At 57.4% G+C, this 16,827-nt stretch overlaps 1 protein-coding gene across 3 annotated transcripts in view; it reads left to right on the top strand.

Annotated features, from left to right (window-relative positions):
- The window catches only part of TSC22D4 (TSC22 domain family member 4), a 20,418-nt gene extending 3,591 nt beyond the window's left edge, over nucleotides 1-16,827 (top strand). The window contains exons 2-7 of one of the 3 annotated variants that reach the window (XM_060285537.2): nucleotides 1,491-2,699; nucleotides 3,130-4,171; nucleotides 6,412-6,578; nucleotides 11,545-11,593; nucleotides 14,225-14,614; nucleotides 16,368-16,827. In XM_060285537.2, the coding sequence (XP_060141520.1) occupies nucleotides 3,410-4,171; nucleotides 6,412-6,578; nucleotides 11,545-11,593; nucleotides 14,225-14,614; nucleotides 16,368-16,601 (1,602 nt within the window). In that variant the 5' untranslated portion in view covers nucleotides 1,491-2,699; nucleotides 3,130-3,409 and the 3' untranslated portion in view covers nucleotides 16,602-16,827. Of the gene's footprint in view, nucleotides 1-1,490; nucleotides 2,700-3,129; nucleotides 4,172-6,411; nucleotides 6,579-11,544; nucleotides 11,594-12,029; nucleotides 12,704-12,929; nucleotides 13,961-14,224; nucleotides 14,615-16,367 lie in introns of those variants that run through there. The other 2 variants (XM_030846062.3, XM_030846064.2) reach the window with 2 other exon arrangements.

Genomic DNA, 16,827 nt, shown 5'->3' with positions numbered 1-16,827 from the left:
TGAGGCGGCGAGGCCGGCAGGGGGGGCCGGTTTCCGGGCTGAGGGGCTCTGAGAGTCGGGAGCTGGACCATCCGCGTCTTTGTCCAGCAGGGGGCGAGCTCCCTGGGCCGCGCCCCGTCTTCCAGCCGCCCCCCAGGTACAGGGAGGGCACTGGAGCTGGCTCTCTTGGTGCTCGTCGCCAATCCCTGCAGGTTCCCAGGGGTCCAGGCCTGTTTCACCGCCAGGGCTCAAAATCTTTTGCCCGTCCGCCCCCGCGGCCCAAGTCATCCTCCCAGTAACCTTTGACTCCGCAAAGTAATGAATATAAAGAGTAAGTCGTAAATGGCCCCATATATTAAAAGGCTATTACAAATGCCCCTGGGAGAGTTAACACATTAAAATACATAACTATCCTTTCACATTTACACCTTAGTGTGAATAAACTCTTATTTATTCATTCAACAAACATTTCCACAGAGACCAACAATGTCCCTGGGACTGTAGACACGGAGGAGTCCAAGATGATGTTGATTGTCTGAGTTGGTGGGAAGAGGAGGATGCAAAGATAAGGTTGAATACTTTGTAGCGAGCTATCGCAGAGGGAAGGAGGATCTAGGGGCGGAGCAGCGGGGCTGTGTTCTGAATATTGCCAGAGGGGAGAGGGTCTGGGGGTGGGGGTGGGGCCGTTGCGTGGGAGGCTGCTTCCTGCACCTCACCACTTGGGAGGCCTCAGGATCGAGCTCCGGTAGTCATTGTTACCGTTTGAAGGGAGAGAGACAGGCAGATGCATTTTAACAACGAGATAAAGATAAACTGGGGGCAAGGGGGTTTGCATTATTTTGTTTTTGTCTAATCCTAAAGGGTGGTTAAAAATTTCCATGAGCTAAAGCTGAGGAAGGAAGGATGTGTCAGACAGCCCAGAGCCAGTCTCAATGCCATCAAATGCTGGCTCTGAGGCCTTGGGCAAGTAACCCAAGCCTCAGTGTCCTTAGCAGAGCCACTGGAGCTCAAAACCCACCCCATTTCTGCCCAGGGCTGTTTTGAGAATCCATGAGATAATTATGTAGAGTGGACAAATATGAAGAATTTTAATATGCTTGAAAAGAGTTCCATATGACCCAAATTAATTAGAATCCATTTCCTTCTGAACCTGGGAGTGAAGGCAGATACGGTCGTTAGACGCTGCTTTTGCTAAAATAATTCTTGTCAGAATGTTGTTGGGGGGCGCAAAAAAGAGAAAATGGAAGTTGGAGGTTTATTCTTTCATGCCAAGCACATAGTAGGCCCTTTATGAGTGTGTGTGGATTCTCCACAGTGAGCAGGGGATGGGATGGAGAGGTGGGAAGAGTGAGAGGTGGGTGTGTGGGGAAGGGTCCAGGCTTGTGGCCAGCCAGGTTCCTCCTCCGGCAGGCACATCTGTACGGGTGCCTGTGTGTGACCCGCGGTTGGAGAGAAAATGCAAGTCAGCACGTTCCTGAATGTGTCTCTGTCATTTCTCTATCCCGATCTAGGGAGCCAGACAAGGACACACCTGAGTGTGAGAAATGTCCCTGCTCTACCACTGATAGCCTTTCTGAATGTCCTGGGTCTCAATTTCCACATCTAACAAGAGGAACAGTACGATGTTTGGGGTTTGATTCAAATACTCCAGCACACTACAACAAAAGATATTGAAACAAGATTGAGTTTCAATTGTGAGTTGACAACTGTTGAAACCCCCTGCTGGGTCCCTAGGGGTTCATTTTACCATTCTCTCTAGTTTGGGGCATGTTTGAAAATTGTCATAAGGATCCACTTGAAAAAATAAGGACCGGGGAGAAAAACAGTATCTTCCTCGTACGGTTGCTGTGAAAACCAGCGACGATATGACAATAACAGCTGCAGCAGCACCAGAACAATTTAGTGGGCGCTTACGGAGTAGCAGGCACCCAGCAGGATCCTGGTAAGTTCCTCCCCACTCTTCCGTGCGTCCGTAGGCCAATGGCAGCAAGTGCCTACAAGTAAGGGAATCCCGGGCCTCCCCGCAAACTCCTCCCCTTTCTCTCCGCCCTCCGCGGCCCCTCCCTCCGAGGAAGAGCTGGGCTGGGGCCCAGCAGGTGTGGGGTTAAGGCATCCTGTTCCGGGCCCCTGGAACAGCAGCGGCAGCGGCAACTGCACCAGCAGTGGTCGGGGCAGACCTGGCCCCGGGCCAGCTGGCTGGGAGCCCCAGGAGCGAGAAAGGGCGGAGGAAGGGGAGGAAGAGGGGAAAGAGGAGGAGGAGGAGGAGAGGAGCAGTCAGCAGGCCCGAGGAGGCAGGACTTCCTGGCGTGGGGGTTGTCAACAGCCCCGAAAGAGAAAGACCGAGAGGAGCGGAGGGAGACCCAGCGGTGCCACGCGGAAGGAGACTTGGGAGAGCCACTCGCCGCGACGACCACCGAGGCGGCTCCACCTGCAGGGTCGGGGGCTAAGGCGCCCCCTCCCGCATCGGTCCGCAGACCCTTGGGGCTTCGGAGGCCGCGCCTGGGCTCCGCCAAGGAGGCGGGGGTTCCTTCTTTTCTGGACAGCAAACTTTCCGCGGAGATGCCTTTCGGGGCGAGGTGCGGCCCCCGAAGAGGACCGGCCAGCCTCTAATTGCCGCCTGCGCCCCCGAGCTGCTGGGGCCACGAGGCCCCGGGGAAGGGACAACCCAACATCTTAGGCGGCCGGGACCCCCGGCCCAGCTCGGTGGCCGCGGCCGAGAGGTAGGGCTCTGGGTTGGGCGGGGCGGCGGGGCGGCGGGGCAGGGCCTGCCTCAGGGATGGGGGAGCTGCGGTGCAGGGGGCCTCGGTGGCCCAGCACAGGCCTCCCGGCGGCCTGGCCGGGCTGAGGAGCGGCTTCACTCCTGTTCACCCAGGCCTTGGAGCCCTTGCTCTTGGGACGACTTGGGTCCCGTGAGTTTGAATCCCAGCGAGAAATGCCCAACTTTGGGTCTGGGCCGCCTCTTCCTGCTCTCTGCGCCCGCCCGGATCTGTCCCCTCTGCTCTGGTCTCTGTCATTTCTGTCTCTTTGTCTCTGGCGGTTTCCCCTTCCTCCCCCCATTCCGCTCCCCAGAGAGGAAGCCCCGGAGGTGGCCTGCCCACTGCTTTCTCACACATTCTCTCTCTGTCTCTCTCTCTCTCTCTCTCTCTCCAGTTTGCAAACTCAGCTCTGGAGTTCGGCGGTGGCAGCGACAGCAGCAGGAAAAACCTGCCCCTGCCCCCCCAGCTCCCGCCACCTCCCCTACCCTGTTCTCCCTTCACCAACCAGGCACCCCCAGTTCCCGTAAGGCCCTCCTGCCATGTCGGACCCAGACATCCCCAGGGGCCCTGATGTCCCCACCATGTGGCCCCCCTGTTCCAGGGGTGCCTGAGCCCCTCGAAGAGCCACCACCGCCCCCCTGCCCACCTTGGCCCAGTCCTGAGCCCCAGGGACCATGAGTGGGGGCAAGAAGAAGAGTAGTTTCCAAATCACCAGCGTCACCACGGACTACGAGGGTCCGGGGAGCCCAGGGGGTCCAGATCCCCCTGCCCTGCCGGCTCCCACTGGGCCCCCGCCCCGCGTGCCCAACGAGGAGCCCAACCCCGAGCCAGGGGGCAAGGGCACCCCCCGGAATGGCTCCCCACCGCCTGGGGCCCCCGCCTCCCGTTTCCGGGTGGTGAAGCTGCCCCAAGGCCTGGGAGAGCCTTATCGCCGAGGCCGTTGGACATGTGTGGATGTTTACGAGAGAGACCTGGAGCCCCCTAGCTTTGGCCGGCTCCTGGAAGGGATTCGAGGGGCCTCAGGGGGCAATGGGGGCAGGTCTTTGGATTCCAGGTTGGAGCTGGCCAGCTTAGGCCTGGCCACCCCTACCCCACAGCCAGGCCTGTCTCAGGGCCCCACCTCCTGGCTCCGCCCGCCCCCCACCTCCCCTGGACCTCAGGCCCGCTCCTTCACCGGGGGGCTGGGCCAGCTGGCAGTGCCCGGCAAGGCCAAGTTGGAGACAACCCCCCTGTCAGCCTCCGCGCCCCAGCAGCGCCCCCCAGAGGCCGGGACGGGGGATAGCGCGGGCACTTCCCGGGCTGCCACGCCCCTGCCCTCTTTGAGGGTAGAAGTGGAGGCAGGGGGCTCAACAGCAGGGACCCCTCCACTGTCGCGTACGAAGGATGGAGCTCTGCGGCTGAGGATGGAGTTGGTTGCTCCAGAGGAGATGGGGCAGGTAAGAGCTGGGTTCAGGGTTGGGGGAGACACCTGAGGGGTGGTGCTTGTCGATTTCGACCTTGGCCTCTGCTTCCATACTGACCTCTCCCCGCTCCATTGTCACCTGTCCGTCACATCAGACAGCCCCGTCTTTTTTCTTCCTGCTCTCTCACTTGGCCCTTGTTTTCTCTCTTAGGCTCCGTCTTCCCCACGTTCTGCACTTTCTTTCTCTTTGGTCTTTCATTTGTTGCCTTTGGCCCGAGTCTCCAGCTCCAGGTAGCCCAGTCCTGTCTCTCCATCATGGAGATGTGACCTCCTCACTTTGGCCTTCACCTTCTGTCTTGGTCTCACTTCTTCACGCACTGAGAGTGGAGGCCCCAGGCAGGGCTGGGGTAGTTGGGCCTGCTGGGGTTGGGAGGGAAGGGCAAAAAGTAGGCATTCCACTGTAAATTTCTCCTTTGCAGTTCCATCTCCAGTTGGGTGTGTGTGGGGGGGTCTTCTTTCCACTCACCACCCAGCCCCACCTCCAGCTTTGTCCCAAAACAAACTTCCCCAAGACATTGAAGAATTGGGTGGGGGTGAGGGAACCCATTACAAGGACGGGACGTTGGCTGGTTCGTCTTTTCTACTCCCAGTTGTCAGCCTGCGTCTGGGTCTCTCCAGGATCAATCACTGGGGGTGGCCACCATGCGGTGGGAGAGAGGTGGGGAGCAGCCGAGAAAGAGTTAAATCCTTTGCTCATTCTGCTTCCTGCCTCCAAAAGACGAACAAGTCCGGGCTGGGGGGCAGGATGCCTGGGTCCTTGGGGTGGGGGGTGGGCAGCAAGGGGTGTTGCATGTGTCTGTCCTGAAGGAGAAAATAACACGTTGGATGCAGGAGGAAAGGCAGGTAGTGTGAGGATGAGAACTTTTCCCCTTCTTGGCCTTGGGCACAAACCACAGTATAAAAATAACCTGAGACTGTGTGTCTGGGCCTTTTCAGGACCGGCTCCCCCCACCCGCTCCTGGCCTCAAACTCACGTCTCTCATGCCACCCCCCACTTTTCTTGAGTTCTTTCATTCAGTTCCTACCCCAGGGGAGAAGATGCGTTTTCTTTACTGGTCCCTGTGCACACACTCTTCCAAAGCAAGCTCCCTTTGCCCCCAGCCTCAGCTCTCTCTATCCTTAAGCCCTGCCTGAGCTTCCCTTGGGCCCACAGACCCTGCCCCTCTCCCCTCTGTGCCCCCAGTTCCCTTTCCTTCCCCCACGTCCTGATTCCTTCTTATGCCCCTGCCTCTGTGCTGCTGTTTCCCTGCCCCAAAGTTTGTCTTCCTCCTACACTCCCCCATGCCTCTTCTCCCCGGGTTGCCTCTAACAGGGGCCTGGAGGAGGGCAGGGGGCACCACCTGGGCCCCCTTCCTCTGTTCTGTCCCGCCAACCACCCTGGACTCTCTGTTCTTGGCTTTTTCCGAGAAGCTGGGGCCTCCTGGGGCCTCACAGAGGCGTCTTGTTCCTGTGGCCCCCGCCCTTTTGCAGCCACCCCCAGCGCCTGTTGGGCTGTGTGGGTCCACACCCAGGCTCCGCCTCTCTCCATCTCTGTAACCGCTCCGGTCCCCAACCCCCAAGAGCCAAGCTCAGGAGCAGAACTTCACCTGAGTCCCTAGAAGTTTGAGAGGAGAGGCTAGAATGGGTAGAGGAGTGGGGAGGGGGGAGGAGGGGGAGGACCAGTTTCTGAGGATTCATTCTACAAATGGCTGTTGAACAAACTACAAGCTCTGCCCTCTGGAGCTTACCTTCCAGCAGCAGGGAGGCAAAAATAATTTCAGATAATATTAGGGGCTATAAAAAAAAAAGAACAGTTCAGTTGAATTCACGAGTCACAGGATGGAGAAATGCCTCTCTGAGGAAGTGACATTTGAGTCGCCTTAAGAAGTCAGGTAATAGAAGGCACAGTCTCTGACTGGCCTCTGATTAGGGGTCCTAGTTCAGGTGGTGGAAGGGTACTGGAGTGCAGACCAGAGCCCCTCTCCGATACCCCATGAGCCACTTTTTCGAAGCCACTCACCCAGTCCTCAGGATGGGTGCTGTTTCCCTTGTCTCTAGTACCTCCCCCCAGATCCGGGGGTAAGAGGGGCTGCGGGGGCAGGACGCCTGGGTCCCTTGTCTTCAGAAGATGGGGGTGTGTGGGGAGAGCTGGGGAGGGAGGAACACTACTAGGCAAGTTGTAAGGTGGCTGGATCCTTTCTCTCAATGTGACAGTTCCCACCTGTCTGTCTCCAGGTGCCCCCACTCGACTCTCGCCCCAGCTCCCCAGCCCTCTACTTCTTCCCCGATGCCAGTCTGGTTCACAAGTCTCCAGACCCCTTTGGAACAGCGGCTGCCCAGAGCCTCAGCTTCGCCCGCTCCATGCTGGCCATCAGTGGCCACCTGGACAGTGATGACGATAGGTAGGTGGGCTCCGGTTCCCCACCCAGCACCTGGGAAAGCTGAGTGAAACTGCCTGGTAGGTGTCCTTCCCTCTACTTGAACTTGGGGAGGACCCCTTAAACTGAGAAGCCTGGCCTGGGCATAACACATTGGGCAAAGCTGATTTGAGACCTACTCCCTCCCTGTGGAGAGAGCTGGGTGGGACTCCCTGGCTTAGGACTGTCAAATGGTAGACTTTTTTAGAGTTTGAAGGGAGTCATTGTTGTCAAATTCCAGAGCTCTTGCAGATTTAGCGATCATCTGGCCAACCCGAAGAATTTACTGGCAAGTGTTCAGGAGACCAGAATAGGGAGTTGGTCTCCTCCCAGATCTCCCTCTCCCTACCGAGGGGAATGGGACTCCTGCAGGGTCCACGCAGCCTACTTTAGGACCCTGGGACCTCTGGGACCAAGAAAGCATGTCCCTAAGGTTCGGTTCTCTGTGCTAGGATCACCATGGGGGCTAAGCACTCCCCGGAGGCCAAGGCCAAGCCAAGGCCAAGCCAAAGCCGTGGAGAGGCTGGCTGTCGGCCACAGGGAAGGCACAGGAGAGCAGGATCTCCTGGGGTTCGCCCTTCAGGGGAGAATGTCCTGTTCATGGCACGGTGGGCAGAACTTCCTGTTTTGAGGGCCAGGTTTCAACGTAGCAAAGTCAGCAAGCTGAAAGGGGAGGAACAAAATCGCGAGTCAGATGGCCTAGCTGCTCCCTTCTGGCTGTGGACTGATACGAACCCAGGAGAGGGGCCAGGGAGTTGCCACTTTTATTTTGGAGGGAGGAGTGGGACTTCCGGTTCGAAGCCTGGGGGAGGGACTTCCTGTTTGGAAGGCACTAGGGGGCGGGGCTTAGTGGGAAGTGGGGGACTTATTTCAGCGGAGTTTCTCCTTCCTGCCTTCCAGTCACGTGGCGACCCCGCCCCCCACCCCCCTTCTCCAGTCAGGGACTGAGGCCTTGGGGGGGGGCAGAGAGAAAAGAGAAGGGGGGATAGGGGCCGGTGGGATGGAGGGCAAGGGGCCTGGTGAAGGTACTTGGAGAATGAGGGACAGAGCAGGGCTGGGCAGGGAGCCGCATCTGAGCTCCCTGCTCTAAGGAATGTGTGAGGTGTGAGGTCGGCCAGGCCCGGGAGAGTCACCTGCCCCCATCGCTGCTATTCTCAGCGCTTCCCACCCGCTCCCCTCCCACTTGGGAGGTTCCCTGGCACGGAGGGCTCCCTGTCCCTCCCCCACCCCTGTTGATTTGAGAGGCCAGCTTCCAGCTTTCTCTTAGAGAGTTCTGCCTCTAGAAGCCTCCTGAACTCTATTCTTTTGGCTTGTCCCCTCCCTCCCCTCCTCCCTCTGTCCCACCCCCTCAAACACCCCAGTCTGACCGGTCTGCCTCCCAGCCTCCACTTTACTCTGCTGAGCTCCAAGCCTCTGGGGCTCAGGCCCAACCCCTCGTGCTCCACCCTGCTGGGTCAGCGTGTTTGGGCTGGGCCACCTCCTTGGCCCCCTGGAATGGGGCGTGTAGCCCCCACCTCACCTCTCTGGTGTGCCGGGAGCTGGCAGAACAGGGTCTGAGTGGCATGGGACCTCCCTTTTGAGAGGGAAAGTGGACTGGGGTATTAAGTGCCTGGATCCCAGATGGGGAGTTGGGGATGCCTGACCAATCCTAAATCTGGGGATGGGAGAACAGAGGGTACATGGTGAATTCATGCCCCCAACAGGGCCTGGCAGTTGGGAGGTACTTGAATAAGTGGATGGATGGATGCATGAGGGGATGGTTGCATAGGTGGGTAGATGGCCAGCATGGGGGATCCAGGCATTACGGGGAATGAATTCCAGGAACTCAGGAAAGAAAAGGTATGTTTATCCAGTGCTTCCTTGGGGTCAGATGCTACCTCTTATGTCACATAATTCTTAAGAGCAACCCCAGGATCCCCACTATCCACATGAAGAAACAGAGAGGAGGAGGGTTTTTAGAAACTTGCCCACTGTCACCAGCTAGTAAGTGGCAGGACTGCTGTTGGAGCCTGGGTCGGACCCCAAAGCCACTTTCTCTGCCCTCTCCTCCTGGAATGCCTGTGTCCCAAGAGAAGAGGAGGAAGCAAACATCTCTGCGATGCCCTTTCTCTCCAGGACAGAGGCAGGGACAGCTCTCCCAATGTGGGCAAAGAGCCATCCCCCGCCAACCCCCCCTCCCAGATCCAGGAGGGAGTGTAGACGGGGCAGCCAGGCTCCTGGGGGCTCATCAAAACACGGTGAGGGAGCAGGGCTGGCCCTTGTCCCTGGCATCAGAACCTCCCCACCTCTCCCAGATGTCCTGTTTCTTCATCTGATCCTCATTTTGAAGCTGTTTCATTTGACCTTCAAAAAGGAAGACGAGCCTCTACAGCTGTCCTTGCCCCAGGACCTAAGAGTCCTGCAGGGCCAGAGTCCCCAGGTGTGCATGTCGTGCTCTGCACAACTCCAGGGGGCGCCACTCACATTTGAAGTCACTGTTGACACTTGAAGTCATGACAGTTTTCGAGAAGATGGCAATAAGTCTTGAAAATTTTATTCTGACTCATACAAAGTTGCTTTGGGGGCTTGTGGTGAAGGCTGATCCCGTCCAGTCAACCCCAAACTTCCCACTCCTGACCCTGCTCAGAGATCCCAGCACAGCGCCAGGCAGACCTTCTCTCAGGGGTTCTCAAAGGGAGGACTTGGGTTGCCAGAGTCCTGGTCCCTTGAAGCGTTAATGTTAGAATGTGCCAGTGGAAAGTGCAGTCAGAAACTCTCCAGTGCTAGTCAAACAGGAGATAATCATCTGTCAGCCGACAAATGTTTACTGTTGTATTATTCCTTTATTTCTGGCAAGAAGGAACAACTTACTTGGCATCTTTACTGAGTGTTCGCCAAGCAAGGCCAGTGTTCCTATTCCTGTGAATCTGCCCCTCTTTGGTCTCTGTGTGTCTGTGTACCGGTGGCTGGGGGGAGAGTTCTGTGGTGGCCCAGTCTCCACCCAGGTGTCTCGGTTTGAAATAGCTTGAAAACTGCTTTGACGCTGCAGCTGGCTGGCCTCGCTCTGCTCTCAAACTTGTTTCCTCCCCCCAACCCCAGGAGTCCCAGGTCTCCGTCCCCCACCTCATCCTGTCCTGCTCTCTCAGGCCTGGTCACCCTCTTCGTTACTCCACCTGTCAGCGCCTTCTGCACCCAGAGCTTGGATGGGAAATGGAAAATTCCCAGTGCCCTCGTGCTCCCTTCCTGGCTGCAGGGCCTCATCCAAGGGTCACCTTGGATTGAGCGCTAATTCCCCCCACAGGAAAGCAAGTTGGAACTGACAACCAGGAGAGAGGGCTGGACAAGGGAGCGCAAGGGTGAGGGAGGCGGCATGTTGGGGCCACCTTCCCTGAGAGGGGCAAAACTGGGGGCTGGAGGTCAGGACTGGTGATCCTGCGGTACTGGGAGGCATAGGTGGAGGGCTGGCCCCGGGGCCGAGGCAGCTGAGGCAGAAGCTGGACAGGTGTGGGTGGTGAGCCGCAGGGTGAGGCAGGAACCTGGGGCCTGAGTGGTGGGGAGAGGGAGCTTTGGAGGAAAGGACAGGGTGCAAAGGACGGTGCAGGTTCTGGGACCCAAAGCCTGGGCTTGGGGACTCTTGAGCCAGGCCTGAGTCGACCTCTGGTGGCCACTTAATAAACTGCAGCCAGACCTGCTCTCCCCTCCCTGTCTTCCGTTCCCAGGACTCTTCAGAGCGCCTGCACTTACTCCCAGTATCCCACCTCCAGCCTCACCTTCTCACCTCTCCTTATGCCCTCACTCCCTCCAGGATCCCAAACACCAGACTCGGGTCCCAGGTCCATAGGCTGTACTCGTGTTTCAGGCTCTGTTTCTGTTGCCGTGGTAACTTGCCCATTCCTCCTCACCCTCACTGTGGGAGGAGGGGAACTCTCTGGCTAGGCCCCAGGGGTCATCCCTGCTGTGGGCTTTGTTTCAGGGAGCTGTTCATAATCCAAGGAAGACCACAGGCATATCAGAAACACCCCCCACCGTATCGCCTTCACTCCCTTTCTCACCTCCCGGCTGAGAGCAGCTGAGGCCTTGAGGGAGGCCAGTGTTCGCCCAGAGGGGGCAGGATGGGGTCAGAGGTGGGAAGAGGCCTCCTGGGGCCAGGCTGTCCCTCACCCTTCACACCCTTCCCTGCCCCAGGCCTCTGGCCCCGCAGCCCCTCCCCCGACTCGGCCCCCCAGCTGACTGTTCTCAGCCGGCCCCCCTCCCCTCCGCTCTGGGATTGGTGCCAGGGTGAGAAGGGGACACTGGCACTGACCGTGTCGGGGAATTCCCGCCCACCATGGAGCTGGCGGGAGGGGGTCCCCGTGTCCCTGAGGAGCCAATAGCAACCAGGCTTTGCCCTGGGGAGTGGTATATAGCTTTCAGGCCAGCACCCCCTAGGCGCTGTCTCCTTTCTGCCTGCCTGGCACCAGCCAGACTCTGCTCTGCCCGGGGGGGCTTTGAGCCCCCCAGGCAGTCCTTATGATACAGCGCTCTCCCTCTGGGGAGGCCCAAGGATCCTTTCCCCTTGGGGATGGCCCAGCCAGGGGTCTCAGTCAAGTCCCTGGTATCCTCGTATGAGACCCGAGTGGTGGGGATGGCTCCGGGGCCTCCCCGGAAGAGGGGCTGTGTCTCCTCTCCTTGTTCCCCTCGGGGAGCATCCCCCATCCGAGGGGCATCTGGACCCCCACCGCACCGGGGCCTGGGGGGGCCCGGGCAGCGGCCCTCACCCCGTCGGGGGATGGACAAAACTCTCCTCTCCCTGATTCTCTACTGTCACAGGTACAGGCAGGGGTGTGGGTGGGAGGCTGCAGCAAATGGGGCTTGTGGAGGAGGCCAGAGGCTGCTCTGAGAAGCACCTGGAAGGCAGCAGGCTGGGGTGTCCAGACACCTGGCTTGGCACCTGTTCCTCCTCCTTACCTCTCATCTCCCTGTGTCTCTCCAGTGGCTCCGGAAGCCTGGTTGGCATTGACAACAAGATCGAACAAGCCATGGTAAGAGAAGCCATCTTGGTCCCAGCAGGTCCCGGCTCGTGTGCTGATGCCCAGGCCCCTGCCTCTGTTGGCCGGCCCAGTACTCCATCCCTGCTGTCCTCATTATTAGGGAATACTGGCTTCTGCTCCTCGGCCTGCTCCCAGCTGGGTTCCCCGGGGTCCTTCGCCCCCTCCTGAACCCTTGACATACCTTGCTTCCTAGCCTGCTCCTGGCCCCCGTCTCCATCTTTGAGCCCTGACCTTGCCTCTGTCCGGCATCCGTGCCCATCCCGATACCCCACCCCCTGCGCCTTCCCTGTTTGACTTCTTCCCCGGTGGTCCCCCATCATCTGGGAGCAGGACGCTCTCCCACACCTGGCTCCTCAAGGCACTGGGCAGGGGATGAGGTTGGGGTGGCCTGGGACCCCTGACGCTTTGCCTGTCCCTGGACCCCCAGGACTTGGTGAAGTCCCACCTCATGTTTGCGGTCCGGGAGGAGGTGGAGGTGCTGAAGGAGCAGATTCGGGACCTGGCCGAGCGGAATGCCGCGCTGGAGCAGGAGAATGGACTGCTGCGTGCCTTGGCCAGCCCCGAGCAGCTGGCCCAGCTGCCTTCCTCGGGGGTCCCGCGGCTGGGGCCCCCAGCGCCCAATGGGCCCTCAGTCTGAGCCTCCCTTCCTTCACAATGTGCCTTTGGGGGCCGCCACAGCTGCTAGGCCTTGAGCCAGCTGCCTGCCCCCTCTTCCTATGCAGCTTTAATGCCCCCTGATCCCCGGGGATGGGAGTTGAAGGCTCAGAAGTGGCCTGTCCCCCGCCCTTCCTTGATCTCCCCATAGTGCCCAGGGACTGGGCTGGGGCATCCCTAGACCTTGATGGAGGAGGGAGGGCATCAGGACAGGGTGTTAGGTGGAGCCCCCCTCCTCCCTCCCTAGGGGTCAGTGTTCTGGGACCGCCCCGGCAATAGATGGCTTGGGGGTGTTGGAGGCCGCCTGGCAGACGTCCCCCCCTTGTTCCCTGGAGTGGCCCCCTCTCCTCTGCCCAGGGGAGGGAGTACGGAAAGTATTTGGAAGTTCTGGGATTCAGGTTGTTATTAAAATAATAATTATAATTAAAAAATCCGAAGAAACTTGAATCTGGAGGTTGGCATCTCGTTGCTTGTGTCCAGATGCGGGACCTGCACCAACAGTTTCCACCTGTGGGAGAGCAACTTGAGGCTGTGGGCTCCCCTGGAGATCTTGTCCAGACTGCGGAGGTTTAATGTGGCTCAGAGTGGAGATGCGGAAGGAAAAGGGAGCCAGCGGCCTGGGTCCTGGGAAGGGGCAGGCGAGGCGAGGTGGGGGGGGGGGGTGGGGGGCGTCGGCCCACGTGCTGGTGGGGGACAGGAGAACAATGGAGCCTTTGGTGATTGTGCAGGATCCACCCCCGGCTTCCCAGCGTGTCCCCTCTGCGGGCTGGATCTGGGTGGCTGCTTGGGGGTGGGGCGGGGGGCCCTGAATGGGCCCCTTGTCTCAACCCTGGGTGTGGGCCAGGCTCCCCGGGCACACGGTGCCCTCGCCAGGCCTGGCTGGCCTCCGTGGCCTCCACCCCCAGCTGGCTGAAGATGGGGCCCTGTGGGTGAGCAGGCCCCTCCCCGACAGCCTCGGCTCCGGCCCAGGCGGAAGAGGCAGGTAGGGAGACGGACCCCATCTAGTGGGGAAGCGGGGAAAGCGGCAGCCTCCACTTGAGGAGAACCCTGGCCCCACTAGGGGGGACCTGCTGAGAGTGGGATCCTGGAGGCAGACCTGGTTTGTACTCCCCGCCCTGTGGCTCCCTAGGTTTATGACTTGGGCAGCTTCTTTGGTTTTTCTGAATCGCAGCTTCCTCCTGGGTAAAATGGTGCTGACAATAATACCTCCCTGAAGGGCAACTGGGAGGGTTACGTGACATCAGACATGGGAAATGCCCAAGGAGTACCAGGTGCTCAGTAAATGTTAGTTTTCCTTCCTTGGATTCCGGGGAAGGAGGGCCAAGGGTGCAGGGATTGGCTCCGGGCATCCTGGAAGGGTCTTGGGGGTTGGGGTCAGGGCCAGGCAGGCTCTCACAATGGGCTAGAACTCTCCCTCCCTCTGGGTTCTCATCAACTTTGACTCCTCTCCCTGTCCCAGGGAGGGGAGGAAGGGCCTAGGATGAGTCACCGGGGGGAGTTTTCCTCCTGGATTCTCTCTTTCTTTCTTCACTGCTGTGCTAGAGGCTCCCCAGATACCCCTTAGGTGGCGACCACTGGCCTGCAGCCTGTCCTCCCCACTGAACTGAATGCCGGTTCTGCCCCCTGCTTGGGGCTTGTGTATCGGAAGAAATGGCCGTGGTCCTGAGGTTCTTCCGATGGATTTGGCGCAAGATTAGTCACTCGGTGAGTTTCAGAGATTGCCCCTTCCTCTTGCCCTGCTGGGGTGGGAAGTGCTGGTCAATGACCTCTAGGTCACAGAAACCTGCACTTCCTCACCTGGCCTCCCTCCTCTCCTGGCCACCTGTGGCCAAACAAGATGGAGAGGGAGGTGGTGAGGGACAGGACAGCTGGGGAGGAGGCCCCTTCTCCTCTGGGCCTTCCGTTCTGACTGTTGTCTCTTGCTCTGCCCCTCACTTCTGTCTGTCCTCTCCCTGTCTCGGTTCTTAGGTCTTCTTCTGGAAACACAAAGCTAAGTCAACCATCGCAGAATTCACTGACTCCAAGAAAAATGAGTTGAAGGAGAAGGAGTTGGAGTTGAAGGAGTTGAAGGAGAAGGAGAAGGAGTTGAAGGAGAATGAGTTGAAGGAGAAGACTTCCAAGGTGTCTGAGACTTTCAAGTTGGTTGAGTCCCCCAAGGAGGCTAAGGTCTCCAAGATGGATGTGTCCTCCAAGGCGGCTGACCCCTGCGTGTTGGCCAAGACCACCACGGACGGGGCTGCGGTGGAGGTGGGCCATGGGCCGAGATCGCTGTTGCAGCTGCTCCGGACTGCCGTCAAATCTGTCTCCACGCTCATGGTCTCCGCCCTGCAGTCTGGCTGGCAGATGTGCAGCTGGAAGGTCAGCACGTTGTCCCCCTTGTCCCCAGCAGCACCCCCCTCCTATCCCCCATGACTCATTCACGCTGGTGGGAATGTAAAATGGTGTGGCCACTCTGGAAAAACAGTGTGGTCAGTTCTTCTAAAACTAAACATGCAGTTATCATATGGCCTAGTGATTGTACTCCTGGACATTTATCCCAGATAAATGAAATTTTATGTTCACACAAAAGTCTGTACGTGAACATTCATAGCAGCTTTATTCATAAGAGCCCAAACCAACCCAAATGTCCTTCAATGGGTGAGTGGTTAAACTGTGATATATCATGGAATGATACTGCTCAGCCATAAAAAGGAACAAACTATTGATATATGCAACAACTTGGATGGATCTCAAGGGAATCATGCTGCGTGAAAACAACCAATCCCAAAAGATTATATATCGTATGATTCCATTTATACTATATACCATTGCAGAAATAACCAAATTAGAGAAGTGGGGATCCAGTTAGTGGTTTAGTGGTTGCCAGGGGCTGCGCATGGAGGGAGAGACGGGGGAGATGGGTTGGTTATAAAAGGGCAACATGAGGGATCCTTGCGACAATGGAAATCTCCATTGTAGTTGAATTCATGAACCTGCACGTGTCATGTAAAATTGGGAAGAATTCAACACACACACACACACACACACACACACACACACACACACGAATACAAGTAAAACTGGAGAAATATGAATAAATTCAGATCAGTGGATTGTATTGATGTCAGTATTCTACAATACTACTAGAGTTTTGAAAGATTTTACTATAGGGGGAAAATAGGTAAAGAGTATAAGTATTATTTCTCACAAGTGCATGTGAACCTACAATTATCTCAGTCAAAATTTTAATTTAAAAAGGGAAGTGTCTAGGTTACTACCAAGTCAATTTATTTTGGTTTTGAATTAGGTATTACTGCATTAATAATAATTTTTGAAAGTTCACCTGGGGAATTCCTTGGCAGTTCAGTGGTTAGGACTTGGCGCTCTCACTGCCGAGGCCCAGGTTCACTCCCTGGTCGGGGAACTGAGATCCCACAAGCCGCGCAGTGTGGTCAAAAATAAAATAAAATAAAATAAAATAAAATATTCTGGGCCGGGAGAGAGGCATCAGGTAGAACAAGTTAATGGATTGGAGTGATATTTAAGAGGTAGAATTGTTGTCCCACGTGGTTGATTGCATGACGGTGAGGAGCGAGGGAGAGACAGACATGAAAACAGGCTGGAGCCATTCACTGGAAGGAGAGCCGACTTAGGGGAGAAAGTAACGACTTTAGGGCGTTGGGACAGGATGAGTTGAAGTGTCAGAGGGACATCTGCAGGGAGGCGCCTAGGAGGCAGTGGGATATACAGGCCTGGAGGTCAGGCGAGAGCTTTGGGTTGGAGACAGAGTTGGGGGTGTCATTCTGGCCTTCATTTTAATGCACTCTCCATGGAACCCTAGTGGGGACTCAAAGGTGGGTCGGACATGGTCCCTGTCTTCCAGGAGCTTGCATGGTGGTATTGAAAACAGATGAGTCCGCAGAACAAATAGTGCATAAAATGTGGTGTGACAGGGTGAACACCAGAGTAGAGACAGGCCGAGAAGGCTTCCTGGAGGAGGCGTTGCCCAAGCTGAGGCTTGACAGGGCAGGTGGAATTAGACAAGCCTTTGCCGTTTATCTGCAGGTGGTTCCACCAGTGGTTTCCCCCTAGACCAAGCTGTTCATCTGTGCTCATCTTCTCTCTTTCACAGTCATCTGTGAGTTCTACCTCAGTCACCTCCCAAATGAAGACCGGGTCCCCTTTGGAGTCGAGAGGGACTGAGATGCTGCAGGAAGTGTACCTGGTGCTGTGGGCCGTTCGGAAACGACTGCAGCGGCTGGCCCGCAGGCAGGAGAGGCAGCGACGGCGCCACATCCGGGCCCACATCTGTCCCCAACCTGACCCAGTTCAGGGCTTGAGACAGGATTCCCAGAGTCCCCTCTAGGGGGGAACCCCACATCCTCAGAAAGCCCCCACCTCACTCTTAGGTAAGGTTGATAGGAGAGGTTAGGGCAGCAGGCCAGGAGTTGTGGGTGAGGAGAAGTTTTCAAACCGTCACCTCTCATCGGGACCCCAAGGCCTGGCCTGGGGGCCCACGTACTCTCCTTCATTCCTTTTATTCAATTTGTAAAAAATTATCAAAATGTTGGGAAATAAATATCGGAAATTTC

Source organism: Globicephala melas, chromosome 15, assembly GCF_963455315.2.
Source record: "Globicephala melas chromosome 15, mGloMel1.2, whole genome shotgun sequence".
In the NCBI taxonomy this organism is placed as follows: domain Eukaryota; kingdom Metazoa; phylum Chordata; class Mammalia; order Artiodactyla; family Delphinidae; genus Globicephala; species Globicephala melas.
The sequence above is the reverse complement of the archived record's forward strand: the minus strand, read 5'-3'. Positions and strand labels throughout refer to the sequence as shown.